Genomic DNA, 27,578 nt, shown 5'->3' on the forward strand with positions numbered 1-27,578 from the left:
CATGCTTAGCAGGCGTGTTGAGGGGCAGCCACACATTCTCACTGGATCCTTCTGGGTGGCAGGAGCATCCATCCGGCCGGAGAAACAATAAGGCTGACCCTCCCCGCTCCTCCAGCCTCCAAGGGTGGGATTCTGCACGTGAAGAGGATGTTAGGAGGCTACTCATCTTCACAATTTATGACCTTTCTATGATCTCCCCTTGGATACAAGGAACTATTCTTGTATCTCTTATAGGTAGGTTAATACAGTATTTCTCGTTTTACAATTGGCACATTTCACTTAGCAGTTCCTCTGTCCTGCACGGATCTCCTCTTGTTGCCCAAAGCTGGAGCCCTCTTCGAGCCTTCAGGGCCATGTCTCACTTGAGGACAGGCCAGGCTGCTGTGCCCCAAAGCGCTTACACTGCCCGGAGGTGCGACAGCGTGCATCCGTGGATGTGTTGCCGCCCCCGGCTACTTTTCCCAAACCTAAGATTGTCCACGAACCAAAGGAGTCGTGTTACTTCGATTTTCACTATGATTTTATTGCCACACTGAGCAGAAAGTCTTAATACAAAGAAGGAATATGTGTCAGGTTAAACACAAATGAGAGTCACCATGGCTATTAATGAAATAAATACACTTTAATACAAAATAGGAGGTGCTTCCATGAAAGAATTATGACACGACCAGAAAGGTCTTTCCCAGCATAGAGATACTGCTCTTTGGGAATTACAGGGTTCTAGTGTCGCTTGTTAGAGGCCAGCTTTAAAGGGACCAAGGTAAGAGTCTTTATAACTGCTGTGGTTCATGGACACAGGCGATCCCACTACATGTATTCCTGGACGGGTGGAGAGATCAGCTGTCATCATCTTACCCAGGGATTATTCTTAGCACTGAGGACTAGAAAGCCAGATAGTATGTCTCCTTGTACAACACAGCATAAACTATGCATCATCATCTCTGGTGTACTCTGTCAAAAGTATTATGCTGGAATTATAGTTGTAACTTCCAATTTTCAGAACATACAGGAGACAGAAGAACAAGTTAAATGACACCAGAAGCCAGCAACCAGACAAATACGAAACATGAGACATTCTTGGGGGAAACTGATCTAGTTTTTCAACAAGTCAGTGACAAGAATTAAAATAGATTTAAAAGGCACACCACTATGGGTTAAATCCTATTGTAGACAATCTGGCTATAAATTTAGGTTGTTCTTGAGAGATGGAAACTTAAATATGGAATTATTAATTTTTCTAAGTATGATAATAGTATTTTTAAAACTTTAAAATATATTTTTTTATTTATTTTAGAGTGGAAGGGAGACGGGGAGAGAGAGAGAAACATCAATGATGAGAGAGAATCATTGATCAGCTGCCTCCTGCAGGCCCCATACTGGGGATTGAACCCACAACCTGGGCATATGCCCTGACTGAGAAACAAACAGTGACCTCCTGGTTCATAAGTCGATGCTCAACTACTGAGCCACACAGGCCAAGCTAAAAACTTTTTAAAAAAATTAAAACAATTGTTAAAAAATCTTTAATTTTGAAAGTATTATATAGGTCCTCCTTTCCTCCAATTAACCTCTTCCAATCCACTCCCAACCCACCCCAGGCCCTCACCATCCCATTGTCTGTGTCCACGAATTATTCATTAAAAACATTTTAATCTGAGAAAAAGTTTAAGGTATGTGCTGAAAATCACACACAGAGAACTGGAAATATTGGAGGATTGAGCAAGAGTAAAAATTTGTCTTTATTTTAAATGAAAACCCCAATGCAAACTTGCTGGTACTGGTTTAATTAATCAATTGAGTCCTGACTATGTACACAGCTCTATTAGATGCTGTTGGGAATATAACAGAGGGTTATATTATGATATAGGCAAGGCCATAAAATTCACTTAATGAAATTCTAAAGAACAATTGCCTTCTAAACCATATAGCAGAAACTGAAAACACCATGGATTTTCAGAGACAGGGAGTTCAGTGGGGCCCATGTGCTCTGTAAAGGCTTCATGAGGAGGTGGAGTGGTAGCAAAGATCTGGAGAGTGAGAACAATTAGGACAGCTCTGTGTGTGCCCACTCCTGTGTGCATGCCCAGTGTGTCGACGAGTGTGTGTGCCTGCACGTGTGTGTCCAGGCATGTGTCTGTCCCACATGCTCACACGTGTGACGGAGAGCTGTGTGGGTCCTGCTGCGTCCACTTGGAATTAGCTGGCAAGATTGACCACAGAGGGTTTTTCTTGCTATACATTTGAAATAAAAATTTATTTGCTCTAAAGTTCTCTTTTGTAGTTACTTTCTGAGGGTTATTGTGATATATAAATATTTATCCTTTTCCATATTGGAAGCGGGTGTTGCCTCCCAATTTAGCTGCAATGAGGAATAAGCTGTACGCACATGTATAAAGGTTTGACCTTTGCTGTATTTGTGCCTGAAGGAGGCTTGGGGAGTGAATGTTTCATGTGGTATTTTTCAAAATTTGAGACTAGATTCTAATCAAAATGCATTTTTCTAAGATTAGTTTTGCCATTTACCTAGCAAACTAATGAGTTAAATAAAGTTAAAGTCAATAGCATTCTCAATAAAAAGAACAGTGATTTGCCCTTTGATTTCACAATCCTGTCAGGGATTTACGGCATCGAATCCTTGGTTTCATCACAATATTTTCCTGTAAATTCTGTCCTACAGTAGAGAGAAAGCAGATTCATTTTCCCAAAGGATCAAAGTTATAAGTAGAAATTGTGTAGTTTAAAAATTGTGAAAGCTCCAGTATACATATCCAAAGAATAGAATTTTAGAGTGGAAAAGAGTGTCAAAAGTGATGAGTCATAACCTCTTACTGACCAGAGAGGACAAATGATGTGCCTACGCTCCCACAGCTCACAGCTGGGAAATGGCTGGTCTAGAGTCCTTGTGCCCTAGTTTCTACTTCACCATGCTGCCTCCTTTTTAAAAAATTCCAATAAAACGTGCAGAAAAATATGGATATGTGGGTTACACACGGAGCCCCAAAGTTCTATCATGGCTGTTGAGATTTGTTCATCCTCAACACGCAGCTCAGGATGTATCTCAGGCAAAGCCACCAAGAACAGGACACAGGAGACCCAAGTCCTGCCCGCACAAATACCTTCTCCGAGGCCTCCTTGAATTCTCGGGCCTCAGTCTTGTTAGGCCTCAGTCCAGTTCCTGGGACATCCTTGTGCTGCCGGCGTGTGACCTCAGGCCTGGACATATGGCTCCGCCCTGAAGCCAAGGCAGGAGCCTATAGAGGTTCTGTTTTACTTAGACCCAGGCCCTCGCTAATGGCCACCACGAGTTTACTGTGGGCAAACCTACGTGTCCCACGGTTCAGTTTCCTTGGGGACGACACAGGCCCCTCCAGGAAGCATGTGCATTTGGGTGCTGTGCATACGTGCCGGCTGGATGTCAGTTCCATGGCGTGACTCTGTCTCCATGGTAGGTAAGTCAGATCGCTCTGGAGGCTTGTTCCTTGTGGTAACTACGCAGCCACATCTTCAAAGCGGGGGTGAAAATCAGGACGGAGCCCGCCACTGAGACTATCAGGAAGAGCCACAGGAAGATGCGGTCCAGCACTTGCGCTACGAATTTCCAGTCTTGTACTACCTGCGAAAGAGACAAAAAGATAGCTTCCACTTGGGAGGCGGGGCAACCATTCCGGATTTGTTCCACGGCACGTAGAGAGGGTAATATTCCGACTTACAGTTTTCAAAACACACCTAACACATCGCCTGCACGATAGGCTCGGATTCTTCCCGGTCACTTCCCTAATGGTGCCCAAGCCAAACGGCCTGTGGACACTGCCATCAACATTGGAGATGTACAATAGAAACACAGAATCGTTGATGCATTTGTAAGCATTGCTGATTAAAACGGGGGGAAACCCACTCTTTTTTTACACAAATAAAAAGCCAATATCTTTCAGTGTGATGCTTCCTGATATTACCTATGAAACGAACCACAAATTTATAAGTTAAGAATTTTCGTGGCTCAACGTCACAAGCCTGTCTTTCTTCAACCTCACACGTGGGCTTGGCTGCCACGGCTCCAGAAGGATGGACACTGCCAAGGAGGAGGCCTGGCCAGGAGATGGCAGGGATTCATGAGCGAGAGAGGAGACCAAGGCCCTTTGGAGGAAGGGAAGTCGGGAGGGATGGGCAACAAGCTGTTAAGGGCAAGGTCAGAGCAGGAATAAGCAGCGAGGCTGGAGGACGGGCCAGTCATCATCTTTAAAGGGGGAAAATGCCCTATTTCAAGTCGTAGATCTGAGTCCAGGACTGTTTTGAGCCTGAAATTCACAACCTTGACACACATTTTTTGTTCAAATCTGTAAGCTAAATAACTACACCCTTTTCTCTCACCAAAATATTGGTTGTATCCCTCTTTTATTTTTTCTTTATTGATTAAGACATTATATATGTGTCCTTATCCCCCCATCGCTCCCACACACCCCCACTCATGCCCTCACCCCCACCCTGGTGTCTGTGTCCATTGGTTAGGCTTATAGGCATGCATACAAGTGCTTTGGTTGCTCTCTCCCCCTTACCCCCACCCTCCCCTATCTTCCCTGTGATGTTTGATGGTCTGATTGATGCTTCTCTGTCTCTGGATCTGTTTTTGTTCATCAGTTTATGTTGTTCATTATATTCCACAAATGAGTGAGATCATAGTAACATTCTATTTTTCATATTAGTTTAAAAATCTGACACTTTCTGTTCCTTTACTTTCAAATACTATGGATAGAAATATCCATCACCCCATTTAAAAATGAGAAATTACCAGAGACCAGAATAGCCTATTTAAAATGTAGAATTGAATTATTTTAAATAGAATTAAGTCTAATCATAAGGACTAGCGCTTAACCCAGAGTTGCTTCACTCTCTCATATTCTGTTTTTGTGAACTTCTTAAAAATCCATGCCCAAATCCCTAATTTGCGTCAGGGTTTATTTTAAATTTTGTACATGTAAAGCAGGTAGCTAATAATGCCACATTTTAAACAACGACAGCAATTTTGTTGTAAATCGAAGCGAGAACATTCATTCTGGCGCAGCTCAGTGGCAGGCAGCATTATTCCGAACACCCGTCGACTCACCTGGCTGATAAAATGCTCCTTCTTCACGTGCCTGGAGATGTATCTAATGGAGTCAGCAGCCTTTTCCAAGAAAGCAACCAGAACCTTCTCTTCCTCCCCCATCTGCTTCTGTTTCTTTTTTCCTAGGACTTTACCTTTCACCACCCGTTTCCTCTCGTCTTTCTCTGGGGAAGAGTAGCGATCCACGTGGTGCTTCATGCAAAGTAATTTAGGAAGTCTTTGCAGAAAGAGCCTCTTAACCCAGGGGGCCATGGGGTGGTGAGTGGACGAAGATCTGTGGTGAACGTTAATGACGAACACGGTGACAATAATCGACAGGGTGACGAAAATCATGATGAACAGCAGGTACTCCCCAATGAGAGGGATGACCTTGGAGGAGGAAGGGATTATTTCCTCAATCACGAGAAGGAAAACCGTCAGGGAAACCAGGACAGAGGTGGACAAGGAAAGTTTTTCCCCTTCGTCAGAAGGCAAATAGAACACCAGAACCGTCAGAAAAGAGAGTCCCAGGCAGGGGATTATCAAGAAGAGGGTGTAGAACAGAGGCAGGCGACGCAGGACGAAGGAATAGGTGATGAACGGGTAGGAGTACAGACCGTCTCTCCTGTGTCCCTTCATCCCTTTGGCATTTAGGATTTCCCATTCTCCGTTATCGAAGAAGTCTTTCCTGTCGACGTTTTCGTTCATCAAAACGAGGTCGACCATGGCACCATCGTAAGTCCAGGACCCAAACTTCATGGAGCAGTTCTGCCGGTCAAATGGGAAAAACGTGACGTCCATGGTGCACGAGCTTTTGTAACTGGCAGGAGGGGTCCAGGTGACGGTTCCATTCGATTTCACGATGGCTTTGGTCATGAGGGAGCCTTCGAAACGCCCGTCAGCACTGTGGCAAAAGTAGTTTCACTTTAATGGCAAGCTGGCTCTTACTCGTTTGGTGTGTGTGTGTGTGTGTGTGTGTGTTGTTTTTGCCCACCACTGGACTATTTGTATTTTATTACTTTCCTACTACAGGGTCAAACAATAACTCGAAAAGAAACAGTTCCCTCGCTACTTGAAGTTGTGCATTTCTCTTCATTATTTTACCAACATCAGGCTTTTCTATTTCTGGTCCTAACCTGCCCAGCGTCCTTTTCTTCTCTGATACTTACTTTTCAAAGAGAACTATGTCAGGGAGCCAGAGAGATTCTGATGGGACTTTAATGGAATGAATTCCGCCGTATTCATCAGGATTCCAGCGTAATTTGTGGTCTGTCCATTCCTGCACACAATTAGCACACTGTAATTTTATTCTGAACAGTCAGTGTTTTTCACTTTGGAATCTTCAAGTTTATGTTAATTTACTAGCCCAGTGTTTTACTCACATAGTGCATTACTAGGTCTTGTGACCCTGTCTGTGGCAGTTGGAAAGATAGGGCTTGAGCCAGCCTGTCTCTGGTCTTGCCCAGGCCCCCACACCCATCCTACCTGGGATTTCCAAAATTGCTACATCTACCTCTCAATGAAGACGCTCAGCAACAAACAACACAGATTCATGATCCATTGTTTTCCAGCCTATTTTCTCTTATGAAACAAAAAGCAATGATAGATCTAACTCAGTTTCTTCTAGGTGACTTGGTCCAGTGATATTTTAATCTCACGGTAAAGGGTACAAATAATTTTGAATGTCACTCAAGAGTCCTGAACAAACATCCACCCGGTATGTTCCTATGAAACATCCAGGATCTGCTGACTACTCTTGATGACATTACAACTTTTATCCAAGGAAAAAATATTTTCCAAGAATTTTTTTTCTAAGTTTTAATCTGAACTTATCTTATGAGCACCCAATTACAGTTTCAAATTATACTCCTAATAGTGTTAGCCTCCAATGCTTACATATTTGTTCTCATCATAGAATGAAATTATAGCATGTTTTACAGGGGCTGATGGACCCAGATTAACAAGCATGACCATTAATTGATCTGATTATGAAGGTTAAGAGGATGACATATGGATGACCCAATTACAGTAGAAATGGACTTCCTTAAAAAGATTTTGGATCCAGAATCTTATGAAATCTGACCTGAAAATTAAATTCTTCTGTTCTACTGTCCCTCATGTAGACAGTTGAGTAATGATGTAGGATAATGCTAAACGACATTTCAGAACGCTAGAAGGGTATGCCCAGTGCGAGGCTTCCTGGGGCCCAGTGATGTCAGCTCTGTCATTAAAAAAATGGGGAGTCAGCAGAGGGATGACTTGACTGGATGGTAAAATATTACAATAAGCAGGATGCCTGGAAAGGATAGAACTACACACTCTAAATGAGATATTTCTATTTTAGACAGTGTTTGTGAGGCTCGATCCTTGAAAAACAAATTTTAAAAAATACGAGTCTTTAAAAAGCTACATGCCCCTTAGCTGGTTTGGCTCAGTGGATAGAGTGTCAACCTATGGACTGAAGGGTCCCAGGTTCGATTCCAGTCAAGGGCACATGCCCGGGTTGCCTGCTGGATCCCCAGTAGGGGGCGTGCAGCAGGCAGCCAATCAATGATTCTCATCATTGATGTTTCTATCTCTCCCTCTTCCTTCCTCTCTGAAATCAATAAAAAATATATTTAAAAAAATAAAAAAATTCTACACTCTAAGGGATAAAAATTGCATGACAATTTATGGAAAAACCATGCCTATGAAAACTGACAGTTTAAAAGGCCAAACTAATAAAGTATTTACCATGTTTACTTGGTATTCACAGGCTTATTTTTCCCCCTTTCCTCTGTCCATTTTGAAAAGCAAATATAATTTCATTCCCATGAATAATTTGTTTCTTGCTGAGGAGACTTTTACCATCAGCAGCAGGTCTGAATCTCAGCAATGTTGAGGAAAACTCAGAGTCGCATTTTTTGTCTGTCTCACTTTCACCTCACTTATGTTTTTAAAATTTATTTACAATAAAACTCACCTTTTTTGTGTATAGTTCTATATGCAAACAGTTGTATAATCACTAACACCATCAGGATACCAGAACAGCTCTGTTGCCCAATAAATTTCCCATTTGTAATCAACCCCTCCCACATCCCCAGCCCCTGGCATGCTGGTCTATTTTCTGATCCTATAATTTTGCATTTTCTAGAATGCCATATCAATGGAATCATGCAGTAGGTAGCCTTATGATACTGATTTTTTACTTATCACATGGATTTTGGATTCTTCTATGTTGTATTAACTTGTTCATTTTTATTAGTGAAGTCTCCCATTGTATGAATATACCACAATTTTTAAAATTTTTAATATTTTAAAAGATATTTTTTGTTGAAAGTATTACATATGCTCCCCCCCCCCCCACTGACCTCTTCTAGCCCACCTCCACCCTGCCTTAGGCCCTCATCACCCTATTGTCAGTGTCCACGGGTTATGCATATATGCATACAAGTTCTTTGGTTGATCTCTTCCCACCCACCCACCATCCACCCACCCCTGCCTTCCTTCTGAGATTGGATAGTCTATTTCATGCTTCTATGTCTCTGGATCTATTCTGTTCATTAGATTCCACATATGAGTGAGATCATGTGATACTTGTCTTTCTTTGACTGGCTTATTTTGCTTAGCATAATACTCTGAATATACTACAAGTTATTTAACCATTCTCCAGGTAAAATATTTGGATTCTCTCCAGTTTTTAATGACCATAAATAAAGCCACTGGTTTTCTGTCACCTGCACCTAAAACGTTCTCGGCTGATCCTGAGGAGAATCCCAGTGGACCCTGAGCAGGCAGCATGCTGCAGGCACACAGGCAGTGAGCCCCACGGCAGACAGACACGTTCTCAGACAGATCGACTGGAGTTGAGCCCTTACATTCTAGCTCAGTCTTGGAAAACAATGTTAGTGAGCACAGCTAATGAGCCCCACCCCACAGTTCCTCCCTTTGGACCAAAAGATTTTTGGAAATGAAATCATCTGCTTCTTGGATCCAGCTTTCCCTCCACTCCAGGCACAGCCGGTGTTCACCTATGTCCAGCTCTGCACTGCTAAGGGGGAAGGTGCACGGCTGACATGCTGGGGCCCCTGCCTCGGTGCAAACACCGGTTCTACCAGCTGTCCTAAGAGAACTGGGCCAAGCCCCAGGGCGAGGGATTGTTCAGCCGGAAAGGTTTGCCTTGCTTACTGGCCCTCGAACCGCAGCATGAACAGCTGTGGCCAGAGTTAACAGAGAGGTAGTGGTATATTATGGGGCTCACAGTTTGGGGGGAATTAATGCATTCCACAAGTGTGCCAGGCTTGTGTGCGCGTGGAACACACACCACCACCGTGTACTCCAGCCTGGTGCTACCTCAGAAAGTAAACAACTGACCAGACAACTGATAACCACACCTGGGGTCCTTGCTATGAAGGGGAAGGGGGTGCAGTTGTGGGCAGGGAAGGGACTTCTGAGGAGCTGACCCTCCAGCTGAGACCTGAAGGGTAAGAAGGAGCAGTGGGCGGTGGGTGCAGAGATCTGCCGTAGATGGAGCCGTGTGAGGGATGCGTTGGAAGCCCTGAGGAGGATGTAAAGAGATCTGTAGTGGATTCAGGCTGCCTTCCTGAGCAGTGAAGACAACGGGCTAGCTGACTTTGGTGACGGCTGCTTCCTTGGGTGCACCCAGGAGAGAAAGGGCACTGACGCCCTGGGCTCCCCATGTGGATTGTCCTTTATTAGTTGCAGGTGGAGAGAGTCACCCCTCACAAGCTCGGTGTCCTTCTGTAGCCAGACCTGGGGAATCGGACGCTGTCCCTGACATGCCCATCAGAGGGCCTCACCGAATTTCTACGGAGATGTGAGTCCACTGCCATGCTGGCCGAGCCCCGTGCCCCCAATGGCCACGTCGTGTTAGACTCGGCAGGGTCAGGATGAGGATCCAGAGCCCAAATCCTCTATCTTGTCCTCTAAGGAGCTGTGAGGTTTTCTGGGCAGGTGCCTGTTCTCTCCGGAATCTCTAGGAGCATCTGGAGGTTAACCTCCTGCCTCTTCCCTTCTTAAAGTAAGAGATTACAAATAATATCCTGTGTCTGTGGAGCACGTTCTAGCCATGACTCTCAGAGCCCTTGACAAATATCAGCTCCCCTTCCCACGGCTCCCAGTGGAGGGCTGTGTTATTGCAGGAAACAGGAGAGTAGGGGGCATGTCAGGGCCAAATAACAAAGTTAATCTACCCCTAAGAAAAAATGGAAAAATACTCCAAGTCTAGGTTTCCTAACTTGGGAAAGGACAATTTCAAATCCCTGTCATGAATATCCCCTTAAAGTTGTCTTTCCTTACATATATTACCTGAAATATCACTCATAAATGTCTACCTGTTACCACAATTCAGAATGAAATTTCATTGAAACCTAAATCATAAGATTTTTTTTTACCATAAATAAATTCTTCAAATTATTCTCAGTTTAATAGTAAGACAACTAGATAGTCAGGGACAAATATTCCTTGCTATTGCTGTGATTTGCAGCCTGAATAGGACATCCCTGGGTAGTTCAGTTATCTCAAGATCAGATGAGACTTTCTTAAAACCAAATTAATGTTGATTCATTTTAATCTTAAATACAGCAACATGACATATCATATGTCTCATATTCCCATTACATCCATGAATTGTCTGTGCCAACAGATGGGATTTGTCATTAAGGATGAGAAAACCCTCCACCCACCCACCCCAGCCTCCCGCCCCCAGCTGTCAGCCTGCTCTCTATCTATGAGTCTGTCTCTATTTTGCTTGTTAGTTCGTTTTGTTCATTAGATTCCACATATGAGTGAAAGCAAAGAAGAAAAAAAAAAGGAGAAAAAACTCATGGACCACATATGAGTGAAAGCAAAGAAGAAAAAAAAAAAAAGGAGAAAAAACTCATGGACATAGACAACAGTGTGGGGATTGCTGGTGGATGGAGGTGGGGTGGGAGGGGAGGAGAGATAAAGGAGGGTTTAGGGAGGATAAATGGTAATGGCCGGAGAGTTGATTTGGGTGGTGAACACACAATACAGCGTACAGATGATGTGTGTAGAATTGTGCACCTGAAACCTGTATAATTTGATTAACCAGTGTCACCCCAACAAATTAAATAAAAAGCAAAAAAGAAAGGATGAGAAAGCCTACAAAGGTGGCACAAGGAAATGACATTTACTGAGTCCCCGCTACATGCCAGATAATGTGTGCATCACATTCACACACAGGATCTCATGTAACCTCCCAAGGACTCTGTGAGCTAGGCATTGATTCCATTTTATAGATGAAGAGATTGAGGGGCAGAGAGGTGAAATAAGTTGCCCAGGTTTATATCGCCGGCCTTTTGACACCTAAATTTCTGCTCGATTACTCTTCAGGGTCCACTTGAATCAGAAGACCAAACGGGCCTATTTTGCTGAGATCAGGGCGAGGCTGTAGAACAGGCAGGACAATAAGATGGTGGGTAAGTAAAGGTCTGAGACGAATTCAGGGACTTGGAAGGGCCACTGCAGGTTGTACAGGGTAATCAGGCTTTGAGGCGATCGCTCAGACATTTCCAGCGCGGCGATCCCTTCTACAGCAGATTTGTTTCTTTCTCCTCAAAGACCAGCCCCAGGGATCTATCCAAAGAGGCCTTCCTTATGTTTGCTGAACTTTTTGTTGACCTAAAACAGGAAGCAGTTGTTGGAGGAACAACACTCGTTTAAGATGTCGGCCTTGGCAGACATTCAGGCAGCTCTCTTTTCCTCGGGACCCTCCTGGGGAGAGGAGAGGAGAGGAAACTGTTCCCAGCTACAGTGGAGCCAGCTCACTCAGAATCGTATTGTCTTATTGGTGTTTACCCCACAGTGCCTAGTCCAGTGCTTTACCCAGTGCCCAGCACAGAGTAGGTGCTCCGTAAGTGCTTATTGAGTGAGTAAATTTGACATCTGTCATCATTGTGATTATTCAAATAACACCATCTCGGCAAAGGGTCGGACCCTTGGGTCATAATGAAAGGTTGGTTTCATCTCCATTACGTTTAAGGTGCTTGGGATGCAGTTTTTTGTGGGTTTTTTTTTTAGCCCTGAACATGACAAAACAGAATCGGAATAGCTAGGGCATTACGTGCCTTCTCACACAGTTTCAGTGAATCAATGTTAATAATCTATTTATAATTTGCAGGGTTTTGACTTCTCTCTGGAAGCACGAAGGAGGAAGACAAATGAATTTGCAAAATAAAATCAATAAAGTGAAGTAAAAATAGCTCCACATAAAGGACTTTCTCAGGCTGTCTCTAAATTTGTGCTTGAGAGGAAAGAAGAGGCATGTCTAAATATAACCAAGAACTGTGGAAACAGAGGCTAACACAGAAGAATAGGGTAAAAAAAACAATAAAAACCACAACAGCACAAAAAACAGGTATCTCAGTTGTGTATGCTACCATGGAACATACTCTTGTTCCAATTACATCGCATTTTATCCTCTCCATAGATATAAGTTAGAAAGTAATTTTAGTAGAGTTATACAGGGAAAGGATTTCCGAGAGGAGTGTGAGAGCTTTGGGAAGTCTTGTTACTGGGAATGCTATTCAGGTGATTCACAACTTCTTCACGTTTTTGGCTTACACAACTATCGATTCTGTAAGACCCAGTTTAAATATCTCCTCCCCTTGGAAGCTCTCCCTGTCTAATTTTCACAGTTCCTTATGTGTACTTTCTTTATAGTGTTGATCATATTACAGTCGTTGTTTTTTGTTTTGTTTTTTTAACACAATTAAAACTGTCTTCTCTCCTTAAAGGCAGGGCTGTTTTATTCTTTGTGTGTCCAAGATCTACCGAGTATCTGGCACTTAGTAGGCTCTCAATAAACCCTGTGCAATGAATGAAAGATGCTATGAATCCTTACTTCTTTTTCTCCTAACTGTCTTTCTAGACCAAGTCCATGAGATGTCCTAGAGACTGAGGAATCCATGCCTTTGAAGACAGGATTAGAAACTAGCCTTTACAGAGATAGATAGCACTGTGAGAACCGGACGTCTTCCCTCAGCTCTTTCCCGTCTGAGGAAGGGAATGATTTCTCTATACTAGTATAAGCCAGACTTCACTTAGCAGTGTGGAAATTGGACACTTCAATTCACCAATCCTCAGTTTTCTCATCTGCAAAGTGGGAATCCTAAAAGATTAATTTATAAGGTGGCTGTGAGAATTAACTGAGTTCTTTCTCATGAAACACCTAGCTTAGTGCCTAAGCACTTAGCACGCAATAGTAAATATTAGGTATTATTGTTATTAGCTGCTCTGAAACTGAGATCCATGTAAAACACCAGTGATAGCTTTTCTTTTTACATCCACTTTATTGTTTTCATTGTCCATTTTTTTGTACGCTTCATCTTTCTTTTACCCTTACAAATATTTAAAAAAAAAATTTAAACCCCATAAAGTGACATCATGGCAGAGGTCAAATGCCTCCTATTCCATGCAGCCTTCCCTGCCTGCCACTCATGCCATAGAATTCACCCTGTTTTGCTCCCGTATTGTTTGTGCCATAAGATAGTACTTACTAATACCTGTGTGACATTTCACTCCTAATCCAGTTTGTGTGAGTGGAGCAGTTTTGATCATTTTCTTTGCGATTCTATGAAATGTGCGGTTGTTTTGCTATTTTGACTCCTCCTATGATTTAGAAACAGATCTTGATGTTTATAGGGCAAAGGCTGGGTGTGGCAGAGAAGGCCCAAACCAGGGAAACCCAGGTTCCAGCCGGATGAGCTATTAGATTCTATCTCTGAAAATGGGGACAAGGATACCTGCTTTGCTAATCAAGAGTGGCCGAGAACGCATGTGAGATAAGAGATACGACAACCTTTGCACATTAAATGTAACCCACGCCTCTGGCGCGGGCCCAAAGTCAGCAGGCTGGCTTTCCCAAGTGTCAGATGGCCCCCCTCCTACAGATCCCTCTTGCTCCGTTTAGTTGGAGGTTTTAGATTTTGATTCTGTCCTGACATGGAGGCGTTCTCCAGGTCCCTGATTCCGGCGGCCTAACTGCTGGGAGTCATTTCCAAAGCTTCAGTGAAGGCCCGAGAGCCCATGGCTTCTTCCCTTCACGTCTAACCTTGTTCTTTGGCTGATGTTTTCTTGCTTTCAAAACCTCAAGAACGTATAAGGCACCTACTATCTCAGTTTCACAGGACAAGGGTCCCTGGACCAGTGTTTTGTGTGGCAGATCAGTAAGAGCTTAACCGTGAGGAGCAGTTCGAGAAGGAGGAGTGTGTGAAGCAGTAAGTTTGTTTGTTGTTTTTCTTCCTCAGCCTATTTACAGAGAAGCTTTTCTTCTCTCCCCTGCAAGTTCAAATACGGGACTTCCTTTTGATTTTTATTAACTCAAAATACCTTCAAGTTCCACAGCCTCTGAAGTGGGATAAGTCTCTGAAGATAGAGATAAGTATATAGGACAATACGGATTATTTAGATTGTGTTTTTATACCTACATTCTCAGCTTATTATTTTCTCCTGAAGATCTTCATCTGCAAGTAAAATAAAATGCAGACCTATTTCATAGGCTGCTAACAGCTGCCAATGAAAGAATCAGAGAAACTGAAAGCAGTAACTATGCTCTCACTCTGATCAAAGTTTTTGGGTAGAAGCAACTTGATGACCCTAAATGAAGCTTGTGGATTCCCCTCACAGTTCCCGTTATCCATCGTTCCTTATAAACCATTAGCAGAGAGATCTAAACAATGTCCACTAAACCGGAATAAATAACTAACTTATTTCAATATAAAGAAATCAACAGTATCATGTTTGCATGTTTAAATTTAGCGAGATATTTAAGATAGCACCACCAAGAAGATTTTAAATCTGTGGGAGATTAAGTGGTATCTGAACATTCATTAAAAAATGAGCCGTAACCGGTTTGGCTCAGTGGATAGAGCGTCGGCCTGCGGACTGAAAGGTCCCAGGTTTGATTCCGGTCAAGGGCATGTGCCTTGGTTGCGGGCACCTCCCTGGTGGGAGGTGTGCAGGAGGCAGCTGATCAATGTTCTCTCTCATTGATGTTTCTAACTCTCTCTCTCCCTTCCTCTCTGTGAAAAATCAATAAAATATATTTTAAAAAACAACAACAAAAACCCCCGAGTAATTGCTAATGAGTAATTGCTAACAAAAACAAAACATAAGCAATTAAACCAGCCTTCTCGCCTCCTATCAAGGAAGTGCCAATATTTCCTCCTTTCAGATAACACGCGCAACATCCGGTTTTGAAAGGTAATGATTTCCTGAGAACTGGTGACCGAGCTCCTGGGGACAGACGCTTCTGTTTTAGGAAACAGGCCACAGTCGAGCTAAAGCAATCACCGAGGCAGAGCGCTGAAGACCAGTGATGGCGAACCTATGACACGCGTGTCAGAGGTGACACGCGAACTCATTTTTTTGGTTGATTTTTCTTTGTTAAATGGCATTTAAATATATAAAATAAATATCAAAAATATAAGTTTTTGTTTTACTATGGTTGCAAATATCAAAAAAATTCTATATGTGACACGGCACCAGAGTTAAGTTAGGGTTTTTCAAAATGCTGACACGCCAAGCTCAAAAGGTTTGCCATCACTGCTGAAGACCATTCAAACGCATTTTCAGTTACATCAGAAAAGCATATTCATTGCTTTGTTTGAGGTGTCATTTTATTCTGAAATTCATGGTGGACTCCTCCTGTCATTCCCTGCTTTCTCTCTGTAGGGAGCAACAAGACTCCTGGGGGTAGGTTTTTCCCACAGAGGACCGGTGGAGTGAGGGGGAATTTAACATCATCAGTTTTCTCATCCAAGTGCAGTGCCTTAAATGGGGGAAAGTTGCACCCTGGAGCCTTTATCCCCTTTTCTCCAAGTGGCCCAGGGACCAGTGCCCAGGCCTCATGATCAGTCACCCTCCCACCGCACGCCCCGTGGACAGTCCAACAGAAGGAACAACAACAGAAGAAGGCACCCTGTGAGAGCCCAAGACCTGCTTTCTGACTCTTGCAAAAGAAAATTAAAATATAATAGACCCACCCTGGCTGGGTGCCTCAGTTGGTTGGAGATTCATCCCGTACACCAAAAGGTTGCGGGTTCAATCCCCAGTTGGGGGGTCATACGGAAGGCAACCCACCGATGTTCCCCCCCCTCTTTCCCCCTTCCCTCTTTCTAAAAAATCAACAAAAACATATTTAATAAAATGAATTTAGGAAAGATTTTTTAACAAAGAAACCCACCTGCTCCCAAATATCCCCCTAAAGAACCCAATATGCCCTTTAGAATAATTATTTTTCAGATGGGAGCCTTTCTAAAGAATGGCGACAATCAGGTTGGCAAGTGCAGTTCTTGAGTTGACATTTACCTGTTTGAGCCACACATTCGTTGTCATCAGCTGGTTCTTTTCATCCTAAGAAAATGACAAATAAAAAGATGTAAATTCAATTTAAGTGAAGTTGCATTTTGGATTTCTTTTTTTTGTCAGAATGAACTCTCTGAATCTTACCTTTGAGGTGTTCAAAATGTAAAGAATTCTCAACGTAAGAACTTAAATGCATGAGATCCTAAAATGTTATGCATATTTTGCTTAAAATGAAAAAAAAAATAATTAAAGCAAGTAGCGGTTCATCGTGGTGGTATTTGTATGTAATTGCATAACCCAGGAAGCACTTTCGGGATGCCAAGTAGAATTAAATATTAGCTAAATTGGAGTGGGCTGTGCACGATTTTCTAGAAGGACTCCTGGGCGTTGAGTCAGCTGGGGTGGGTGAGTGTGCGGTGGGTGGGGGGTTGGGTAACGTGGGAGGATTACTCTGGGACTTTGGGGACCACAGCAGGATGATTTTGCAGGATTTGGGTTGTTACAGTTCGCCGATTTTCCAGGAACGCAATCATGGCAGAAGTACGAGCTCAGCAAGAACATTAGCAGAGAGTCCTAAAGTGTGGGTGAGGTCGGGGAAGGTGCGGGCGCCTGAGGGGCCCAGGAGGGTGGTGGGGTTGCCCAGGCACTGGCTCTGGCTGTCATCCTCTATCTGCCCTCACTCCTTGCAGTTGCCCCTGCCAGCCCTCCCTCAGCTGAGAGGACTCTGGATTAGCCTGGGTTCAGCTCTCCTCCTCTCCTGCCTCCCCGCCTCACCCCGGGTGCCCACAGCAAACCCGTCAGCGGCAGTGCCCATCCATCCTCGCAACCATATCCACCCTCCAGCAAAAAGGCCCCGCACTAACGGTGTCGCAGTGAAAACGCACCCTGTGACACTCCCCATTCTTTCCTCGGGTCATTTCACTGGCTTCGTGGGGCAGATTTTCTCTCCCAGTAAGTTATTTTTAAAATCGAAATGGCAGCCATGGGGAAAGAAAGCAAAATAAAATCTCAGACTCACAAAGAGGTTAAGGAATGCATGTTCTTTTTGGGTTCGTGTCAAGGATTACTCACCACATCTACAAGTTGAGATATTTTCAGTCCAAAGCGTACTTTTATGGTGTCATTAGAATTCAATACAGGGCGAACCCACTTCTGATAACCTTGGAATAAGTGTCTGAGGAGGGCGTCTTCAGTTTCGGCTATTGAACGGAACTCTGCGGCTGCTGCAAGAATCATGAGGGAACCTGAATTAACGGGAGAGGCATAACGGTTGCTTTCGCATCCCATGGCTGAACCTTCCCATACAGGGTGTCCCCGAAAAATGTATACACGCATTAAATAATTATAAAGGTGGTGTTTATTAAAATACCTTTCATTTTCAAAATTGAGCTATCAGCTGTTAAAGTGTGTCCACAGTTTTGGGGGACACCTTGTATTCCTACACGGCCTAACTCAGCAAAGACAGTTTTGAGGGCAGCAGGGTTCTCTTTAACCATTCTCCACACCCACGACACACAGCTAAAAGCTGACTGTAAACTTTACCCAGAGCTTGACTCTCACGGGGTCTTCACATCATGAGGTCAACACCTTGACCCCAAAAGATCATCTACTCTCCACCTCACAATTCACCTCCTTACAGACATGGGCTCTGTCCATGTGCTATTGTCCATCCCTGCCCATTGGGCCCCTTCTTACATCTTATCACAATTTGTCGTTTACAGTATTTGTCATTATTCGTCTTCCCCTTGAGCTCCATGAGGGCTGGCACAATATCCGTTTTATTTGATGATGCTTATCCAGCACCTAGAACAGTGCCTGGCCCATAGCAGGTGCTCATTTTATATCCATTTAATGAATGGACCGATGAAGGGAGTGTGTCAGGACCACTTTCCAGCCCTCCAGCACATATCCACTCAACCCCACCCCGTGCCCTGAGCAGTTCTCTCACTTCTTCCTGAGAACATCTTCCTTCTTGAAGACCTTCCCTGGTCCACAACCAGGGTCAGCGGCTCTTCTCTGCCCCTAAAGGTGGGAGAACCTGAGAAACTCCCTAATTTCAAGTTTTAACCCTCCAGTTGCAGAAATGGCTTAGGAATGCAGTCTAGAGATATGTTTTGTTTCTTCTCAGTGTTATCCTATCAAGTTTAAAACAAGGAAGCTCTTTGTTGTTGCTTTAAGTATAGCCCCCTCTTCATATATTCAGCAACCTATTAATATCCTACAGCAATTCATCCTGCACGGTATGTTTTACCATGGAAAACCTTTTTTCCCACTGAGAGATACACATTATGAGAAATGATCACATGCAAGACACCCCCCCCCCTCCCCAGTTTACCAGATCAAAACCCCAAAGTTCTTAGTAGGGAGAAAAGCACAATCGCACACATTCCTCATATGTGCAGGACACCTTCAGCTTATTAAGGGAGTAAATTCGAAATGCATCCTTGCGGCTCCTTGGAGTGAACAAGGGTATGGATAGGACAGGCTCTGTGACTGCCTCCACTCTTTCCTCCTTTGCTTTAGAAAGTGTATTAAAATGCAAATGAGTGACGGAGAGAGATAAAACCTTACATTTGTGCTTATTTATTTAAACTTGGATGCTTCAATACTCTCAGCAAGCGAGGCTGGGCGGCTGCCAGGGCAGCGCTCTGTAAAGGCCCTAGAACCTTCCTGGAAACGGAACGGGAGGGAGGAAATTGAAATTCCCCGAAGCCTTCGGAGGAGAGAGGTGTTCATTGTTCAGGCTGAACCTCCAGAATTTCCCTACCCCAGGTCCTGTCTAACTTTCTTCAGAATGCATCGCAACAATGATTGCGTCCCACCGTCTCCACTGGGGATCACCACCCTGATCCCGGACTCCCTCATCTCTCTCTTTTGGATTCCAGTTCCGCTTCCCAACGTCTCCCACTCTTGTTCCTTTCACAGTCCATTTCCTGCCCAGCAGCTAGAGACATTGCTTCAAAGCTGAAAAGCATATGTCAGCTCCCTGCTCCAACCCACCAAGGGGCTTCCCATCAAATTGAGGAAAAACATCCCAAGTTGTGACCATGGTCTCCCAGGCCCTCTGTGGCTGCTACCCTCTCCCCTCTGCCTGCAACCCCCCTGCCTTCTAGCGCCTCAGGCCCATCTGCTCTTTGCAGAACAGGCCAGTGTGGTTCCACTCTGGGAAGGCCTTGCCCCACACTGATTCCTTCACTTTTCCCCTTTGCTCAAATGCCTTCTCCTTGAGGAGGTCATTCTAAGCTACGGGATCTAAAAAATCTCTCCCCACTTTCTATCCCTTTATGGAAATTTCTCTTATGTCAGAGGCTTGATCATATTATATGTTTATTTGTTTATTGTCTGCCTGACCCACTAGGAAATGCCAGCTCTAGGGCTGTCTCCCCAGCTCCTAGGGCACTGCCTGGCACACAGTGGCAGCCGAGCTAACAAACATTGAATGACAACGCAGTTATGTGCTTGGCTTTTGTTTGCCGAGCAGTTTTTGGAGAGTTTGGGCCAGAGCTGAATTGCTAGGGAGAGGAGCGAGGCATGGGGGCCACAGATGTCCCCTTTCTCTGGCTTCCCCTGTGCAGGCAGCCCCTCCTTCAAGGGGGAGAATGCTGTTTGTGGCAGACACTGTTAGTTCCCTGCCCAACAGTCATTTACCCTTTCTTCCTTACCACCCGATGCTACTTTATTCAGGATTGCATGGTGCCCACTTAGAATGTTCCCCTCGCAGGCTCCCTTACAGCTAGGAATGGCCGTATGACACCTGTGGCCAAGTAAGAAACAAACAGAAGCCATTGAGTGAGGTTCACTCAAGAGGATGGAGTCAATCCAACCTGCACCTTTTCACCTTTCATCTTTTACCCTCTGCCCTTTCTTCTTCCTTCCTGGAACTGGGACATGATGTCTAGAGAATTAGCCACCCAATATGCAAGTGGGCCTGATGAAAGCTGCACATACAAGAGGGCAGAACGCAAAGCCTGACACAGCCTGGTCCCTGATGGCATGGCAGGATTGCCCCAGCAGCCCTGGACTGCCTGCCTCCAAATTTCATGGTGTGTGAGAAAAGCAATCCCCCTTTTGGCTAAGCTGCAGGGGCCGCTGTCACGTGCATCTGAGAGCCGTTCCACCTTCTGAGAGTGACAGAGTACTGACCTTCCCTGAGAGCCCTTGTGACCAACCTCAGCCCGATGAGTAAATATTACATAAGACAGCATCTCACAACAGATGGAGACACTCCAGGGAGCTGAGACACTGAATAACGTCTGAACCAACACACACTCGTGCGTATACACACACACACACACACACACACAGACAAACACACACACTTCTTAGCTTGGACGACCCTGAGCCATTATAATTTGGGATATGAAAGAGATCTCTCTCCTGGAATTTTACTCTCGTTTTGAAGGGAGGTGGGGTTGCATGTTGGGATGGGGCTTCTAAGATTAGGACCTTGACATTCCCAGCGTTGGTCACCCCGAAGACATACCCTCCTTGAGGATAGGTGGGCCCAAAGGGAGATGAGCAGGTCTGCTCCTTCAGGGACCTGTATATGCTTTGATCCATGTGTCCAGTGTCAGAGGGTGAGTGGCTGTCTGAATCAAGGGAGGAAAAACATAAATCTATACTGGCTGCTATGGGCTGAATGTTTGTGTCCCTTCAACTTCATGTTGAAGTCACGTTATATCCAATGGGACTGTATGTGGAGATAGGGCCTATCAGGAGGTCATTAAGGAGAAGTGAGGTCATCAGGGTGGGACCTCACTTCTCCTCATGAGGATTGATGTCCTCATAAGAAGAGAAGGGAAGACCAGGGATCTCCCTTCACACAAGCACTGAGGAGTAGCCACGTGAGGACACAGCCAGAAGGCAGCCGTTTACAAGCCAGAAAGAGAGTTCTCACCGGAAACTGAATTCCTGGCACCTTGATCATGGGTTCCTAACCTCCAGGACTGTGAGAATAAATTGTTAAGCCCCCAGTCTATAGTAGAGTATTTTGCTATGGCAGCCCAAGCTGACTACTACAAGTCTGTATTGACCAAAACAGACCCGACAGGCCAAAGGTGTCATGCTTTTGCCTAATATCGTCAAGCTTCCTGAACTCTCTGAAAATAAAAGCTGGAGCCATTGATGTTATTGGAGCAGGTATAGAGCACAGCCCTGGCAATGTTTCTGGTTTGTCTGCTTTGTAGACTAGAACATTATGAGGAAGAAAAAGTGCTTCCACCATTGATTTTTTTTGAGGCCAGGGCCTCAGTAAATATTGTATGATGTTTAGTGAATGAATGAACCAATGAATGAATGAATGCACAAAAGGCCTAATCGAGCTTTCTGTGCACAGGGGAAGGAGGCCGAGGGATCACAGCACTAGAGGATACAGAATCACAGATGTGCTCAAGACTACCAGGACAGGTGGTGTCTGTGTTAAGGAATAAATGCATTCCTGAAAAGCTGTGTGTAAACAACATTTTTGCCAATGAATATAGTTTAAATTAATTAGGCAAGGCCAATATCTAATCTAATAAAAGAGAAACATGCAAATTGACTGTACCTTCACCACACCCTAAGCCATGCCCACCAGCCAATCAGAGTGACTATATGCAAATTAACCCAAACAAGATGGCAGCCGACAGCCACGGAGCTGGAGCAAGCAGGAGGCTTGGTTGCCCCGGTGATGGAGGAAGCCAAGCTTCCCGCCTGCCGGCTGTGGCCTCCGCTCAAGGCAATAAAGTTTCAATTATAGAAGATAAATAAATCCCAGATACCTGCTTCCAGCCAGCCTCCACTGGGAGCTTGGGTGGCTGGGGGCTGTCGCCAGCCTGCAAACAGCCATCAGCCCCTCACCCAGACTGGCCAGGCACCCCAGCACTCACCCAGGCTGGCCAGGCACCCCAGCAGGACCCCCCTCCCTGAAGGGAGTGTGGCCAACCTGAAAACGGCCCTCAGCCCCTCACCCAGGCTGGCCAGGCACTCCAGCAGGACCCCCACCCTGACCCAGGACCCCCTTCAGGGCAAACCAGCCAGCCCCCACCCATGCACCAGGCATATAATAAAAGGGTAATATGCAAATTGACCCTAACAGCAGAATGACTGGGAATGACTGGTCACTATGACACACAATGACCGCCAGGGGCAGATGTTCAATGCAGGAGCTGCCCCCTGGTGGTCAGTGCGCTCCCACAGGGGGAGCTCTGGTCAGCCACAAGCCAGGCTGATGGCTGCCAGCACAGCAGTGATGGTGGGAGCCTCTCCTGCCTCCTCAGCAGCACTAAGGATGTCAGACTGCAGCTTAGGCCTGCTCCCCGCTGGCAAGTGGACATTCCCCAAGGGCTCCTGGGCTGCCAGAGGGATGTCTGACTGCCAGCTTAGGACCGGTCCCCTGGAGAGCAGACCTAAGCCAGCAGGTGGACATCCCCTGAGGGGTCTCAGATTGCGAGAGGGCACAGGCCGGGCTGAGGGTCCCCCCCCCCCAGTGCACAAATTTTTGTGCACCGAGCCTCTAGTAATAAGATAAATGGACAAAATCAAGAAGCTTCTCTTAGAAGGTGACACCGCCTCCCCCCACCCCTCACTCCCCCTCACCAAGTCAGCTTCCTGACTGGGAGGATGGGAGAGCATTTATATTCATAACTACTTCAGCATTAATTAAAGAAGAAGGAAAAGTGAAATGATAAAGAAGCCAAGACAACAGAACTGGGAAGGACCTCCAAGAAGATCTAAGCCCTCATTTTACAGGTGAAGGCTTGGGGGTGCCCAGAGAGGGAGTGATTTGCCCAGGGTCACCCCGTTCAGTTAATGAGTGGTGGGTGTGGCTCCTGACTCCCAAGTCCACAGTCTTTCCACCCGCCTATGCGACTCTGAAGATTGAGGAGGCAAAAGACGTTCCCGCCGCTACGGGCTCCTTACTGTCATATAAAAACTGTTCTAACAATTCACGTCTATGAACAGATGCTCATTGTTACGCTATTTTTGTTGCTGTGTTGTTGTTAGCATTGTATTTTCCAAAAACACTTTAGTGTTGTTTAAAGCAACGTGTTGCCGGGAGGAATGATGTTCTGAAACCAGGTCACAGTTCATCTTCGTTTGGTCTTAGGGAGACACTTAACTGTGGTGACTGTGTCCTCTGATCCTCCTCAAATCTGCCGGTGCACTGGCGGACTGCTTTCCCCGGGACCTCTAGAACGGGCACTCTATGATCACTCTTCTTGGAGGTGGTCCTCCAAGAAGACTTGACCATGGTCCTCCCACATGTCCTTGCTTTGAGTTCTGCTTTGCATGCTCATCCCTCTTCCCAACACACACACTTAGTCTAATGCACATCTTCAGAGGATGCGTGCTGCCTGTTTGCCTGTTAAAGCCTTTCACCAACTCTTTTGGTAAAAAAGGCATTTTGTTTCTCCCTTAACCCCAGTCCCTCCCCTTTCTCTTTTCCTCTCCCTCTCCCTGTCCCTGTCCCTCTCCCTCTCCCTCTCCCTTTCCCTCTCCCTCTCCCTCTCCCTCTCCCTCGCCCTGCTTACTCTTTGTCTCATTTTCCCTTGGGACTAGACAAGCAATTCCAGGGGCAGGGGCTGGGAGAGGCAGCACCAGAGAGAGAGCACACACGCAGGGGACTGGGACAGGCAGGGATGGGAGCCCTTGTGTATTTCCTCCAAGGGGAACCCGGGCTGGGAAAGCGCTCCAGGAGGGAGCGCTGCTCTTGGCTCAGGATGCTGAGCTGTGGCCAAACCTGTCACTCATTAGAATGAGAATCCAACAAATATTTACTTAACACTGAGAGGCCTGCACTCAGACCCAGAGACACGAGTTCTGGTCCTGACTCCAAGCCGCAGGATCTTAAGCAAAGCATTTAACCTCGCCCAATAAAAATACAGAGCGGGAGACCGGTAAGGGCCCTACATACACTCACACGCCCCTGCTTCTAGGATCTCTGCGTTCACGAAACAGCCACACAAGGTGACCTATTAATGCCAGATGTTTGCTGCCCCAAAGATATGAAAGAGCCAAAGTTGAAGATGCACCATTGATTAGAGGACAGACCTTCACCCCTGGCGGCCACTTATGGAAGCAGAGCAGGCGTCCAGGTAAAGGTACCTAAAGCTATCAAGGGACTGACAGGAGTCACCGCCGTGAGGAGGTGAGAGCTCTCTCCGCCCAGCAAGTGGAATCAGGAGAGATTCATTTGGATGAGGCACCCAGCAGCAGCTTGAGACAGAGGAATGTTTCTTTGGAACCTACAGCGTGACCCTTCCTGCGGGCTCTCAGACCCGCTGCTCCCTCCTCACCCTCATATCAATACTTCAGCAACATTCTGACAAACTCACTCCCACCAACGTATGAATAATTGATAAGACTAGATAGATGAAACTTCCCGTGATTACTTATGGTTTTATTGAAGACAACACTTCATTGTTTATTCTCTGCTGGGAGAGTAAGGAAATAATTGAAGAATTTCAAACTTCAGCAAGTATGTTTGAGAGACGTGCTTTTTGTTTTTGTTTGTTTTGACACCTTTTGGTATATTTTGGCTTTGCTTTCCATGATCATCACCTTGTCCCCCCAAAAGGCATACCACAAACACAGTAGCTTTTCTGTTAACACATAGAGCTAGCCTGCAGAGTGAAAGCCAATATACGTATTTAATGGATTCTTGCTAGCCGGAGAGGCTATTAGAATGGTTGTGTTTTATTCCCTCTTGCATCCCACATGCTAAAACCATTCCTAGGATACAGGAGATCCTCAGTAAATATTTATTGAATGAATAAACCCACGTCATCACGTGGTAAGAGCATTGGGGAGATAAATAAGATACAGTCCCTATTTCTGGGAGCAGACACAAACACACAGAGCATGATTTAGCAATATAAGGAATGTCACGTGGCCATGCACAATTATCCTTTTCACCGAAGCCAGAGATATAAAAAGGAGGGGTTCCTACTTGTAATTTGTGTGACCAAAAGAAATGGTTTCTTTACAATGAGTAGTAAAAGACTTAAGGAAAGGTGTACAGGTCTAAATATAGAAATGGACTCCAGTGGATCTAGAAATGTTCACAAATATGAGAGTTCCTAGGGTTATTACATAGATTTATTATAGATCTATGACCGATGTATACAGCTCAGTATACACTCTCAAACGCCTGCAGCCTACACAATGGGGATGAGGGCCAGGTTCTCCTCCAAATCAGATTTTTTATGGAACTGTCACTGTGCAGGGAGGAGGATGCATGGGTGAACCAAGAGGGTTTGTGCTCACTGCCCTTGCTAACCAGTGAGATGATTTCCCTGGAGAAAAAATGATAAGAATCAATCTTTTCATAGTAAATAGAATAGGAAGTTAGGGCAAAAACCCATTAGATGCATGCACACTAATTGGATGCTAACGCACACCGAAGTTGATTATTATTTTTGTGATTGGCAAATTGCATTTCGGGCTTTGCAGAGACCAAATGTAGTGATACTGGAGAGTCGGTTTGATGCCCTCTGCACTTAGAAGTCACTCTGTTTCTGAGTCCTGGCAGGAGGAAAGGCTACAGTGTTGAAGATATGATAGTGTCCAGGTGTGTGTGTGCCTCATGGGCCTACGCCTTTTAAATCGGGGATTTATTTCAGGGTTTAGGCAAATCTATGTCAGAACCTCTGGTTCTCCATCTGAAAATTGCAATAATCAAACGAGGCAAAAATACTAGTGACAAATAAATACAAATTGCTAAGGGAATGAATGACACTGTTTCCTCACCATCTGGCTCCTGGCTCTCACTGGTTTCTGGTGCGGTGGAAGGGTTTTCTGCTCCTACGTTACATAAAAAGTGAAATGATTTCAAAACCCAGAACACCGGCAGGTGCAATGACCACTTTCTCCTAAAGTTTTCAGTTTTCTGCTTCTTTCCTTTTTCCTTTCCTCTCTCTTCCTCTCTCCTTTTATTTGCCCTCTTTATTAAAAATGTCTCAATTTTCAGGTGGACAATAGTCACAAAAGGCTCACACATGTTCCCAGACATTTGATATACATCTTTGATTGTGATGTACAAACATACTAAATATGCCCATATACACAAAACTATTAAAATATTTATATAAGTCTACAAGATAGATTGGACAAAAGTATCTATACACAGATACGATGATTATTAGTAGGCAGGATATAAAAATGTCAATCCAATACATTTCTGTGCCAAGTATTTTAACAATTCTCTGAGTGACATTCAGTGCATCTGGTAATATTTCCCCTGTTTTTACCAAGCTCATAATGATCCAAAAGGAATAGCATGATAAATGACCAAAGCATAAACATTATGAAATTCCTGGATATGATTTCTTCAGCAATCTACAGATTTTATAGAATTATTCATCGAAGCCACATCCTAACGGTTACCCTACAGGTACCTATACATGACACTCTGTAATTCTAACATTCTCAGCACCATGGTTCCACCGTCCTAGCTTGAATGACTCCTCAGCGATAAAGTTTTCATTCAGTTTAACCCGAGCTTAAGCTTACCTGAGGGAGTGACACCCAGGACGGCGAGCACCAGGATGCAACCTGCCAGCATCATGATGTCATGTTAGAAGGAAAATTTCTTCCTTTTCAATCACACAGCGTTTCCACCGGGAGAGGGGGTTTGGGAAGGGACGTGCAGTGGTTCCGAGCCTGACCCAAGAGGAGCGCAGACACCTGAAGTGGGAGACAGCAGCCTCTGTCCATCTCACATCAGGGTAACGTTCCTGAAGCACACTTCATTGATTTCCCGTCAGCTGTCAGGTCCTGCGAGGCTACAGCGGACCTCTGGGTCCTAACTCCTGACTTATTAATTTACTCTCCTGCAAAGAGACGCAGGGCAGTGGAGAAAGGACGGGGCGAGACCGCTTCCGAAGAGTCTGCTGGAGATCCGTGTAAAGGAGAAACGCTGCATTTGATAACCTGTGTCCTGGGAGCTGGTGAAAAGTTTCTCCTGTGGGCTATTCCCCTGCTGTCTCGGAGCTTAAGAATAGGAATGAATCCGAGGGGGTCAAAGGCACAGAGCTCCTGGTGTCAAACAAGTCCTGGGGATGCCAAGCCAGCATGGTGTCCGTGGCTAGCAGATACTGTACGGCACACTCGAAAGCTGCTCACAGAGTAAATCCTCAAAGTTCCCATCACAAGAGGAAAAGTTTGTGACTGCGCTGATGGATGTTCACTA

General features: G+C 45.0%; 1 protein-coding gene across 1 annotated transcript; it reads right to left on the reverse strand.

Annotated features, from left to right (window-relative positions):
- Positions 1-502: 502 nt before the first annotated feature.
- Positions 503-27,578, reverse strand: CHRNB3 (cholinergic receptor nicotinic beta 3 subunit). The gene is made up of 6 exons (XM_059685277.1): positions 26,900-27,578; positions 17,480-17,631; positions 16,412-16,456; positions 6,250-6,359; positions 5,102-5,984; positions 503-3,613 (listed from the first exon to the last, which is right to left on the reverse strand). The coding sequence occupies exons 1-6, from the start codon at positions 26,952-26,954 to the stop codon at positions 3,455-3,457; spliced, it is 1,404 nt and encodes a 467-aa protein (XP_059541260.1). The 5' UTR covers positions 26,955-27,578; the 3' UTR covers positions 503-3,454.

The sequence above is a fragment of the Myotis daubentonii genome, chromosome 2 (genome assembly GCF_963259705.1).
Source record: "Myotis daubentonii chromosome 2, mMyoDau2.1, whole genome shotgun sequence".
In the NCBI taxonomy this organism is placed as follows: domain Eukaryota; kingdom Metazoa; phylum Chordata; class Mammalia; order Chiroptera; family Vespertilionidae; genus Myotis; species Myotis daubentonii.

What these genes read in the sequence shown, in the direction of transcription:
- CHRNB3 (XM_059685277.1), bottom strand. Translation starts at nt 26,954, where the DNA reads ATGATGCTGGCAGGTTGCATCCTGGTGCTCGCCGTCCTGGGTGTCACT. An exon ending in CGAATGTGTGGCTCAAACAG is followed by an intron (nt 6,360 to 16,411) that starts GTAAATGTCAAC and finishes AATTGTGTGCAG; the next exon opens with GAATGGACAGACCACAAATT. An exon ending in GACATAGTTCTCTTTGAAAA is followed by an intron (nt 5,985 to 6,249) that starts GTAAGTATCAGA and finishes CTTTTGCCACAG; the next exon opens with TGCTGACGGGCGTTTCGAAG.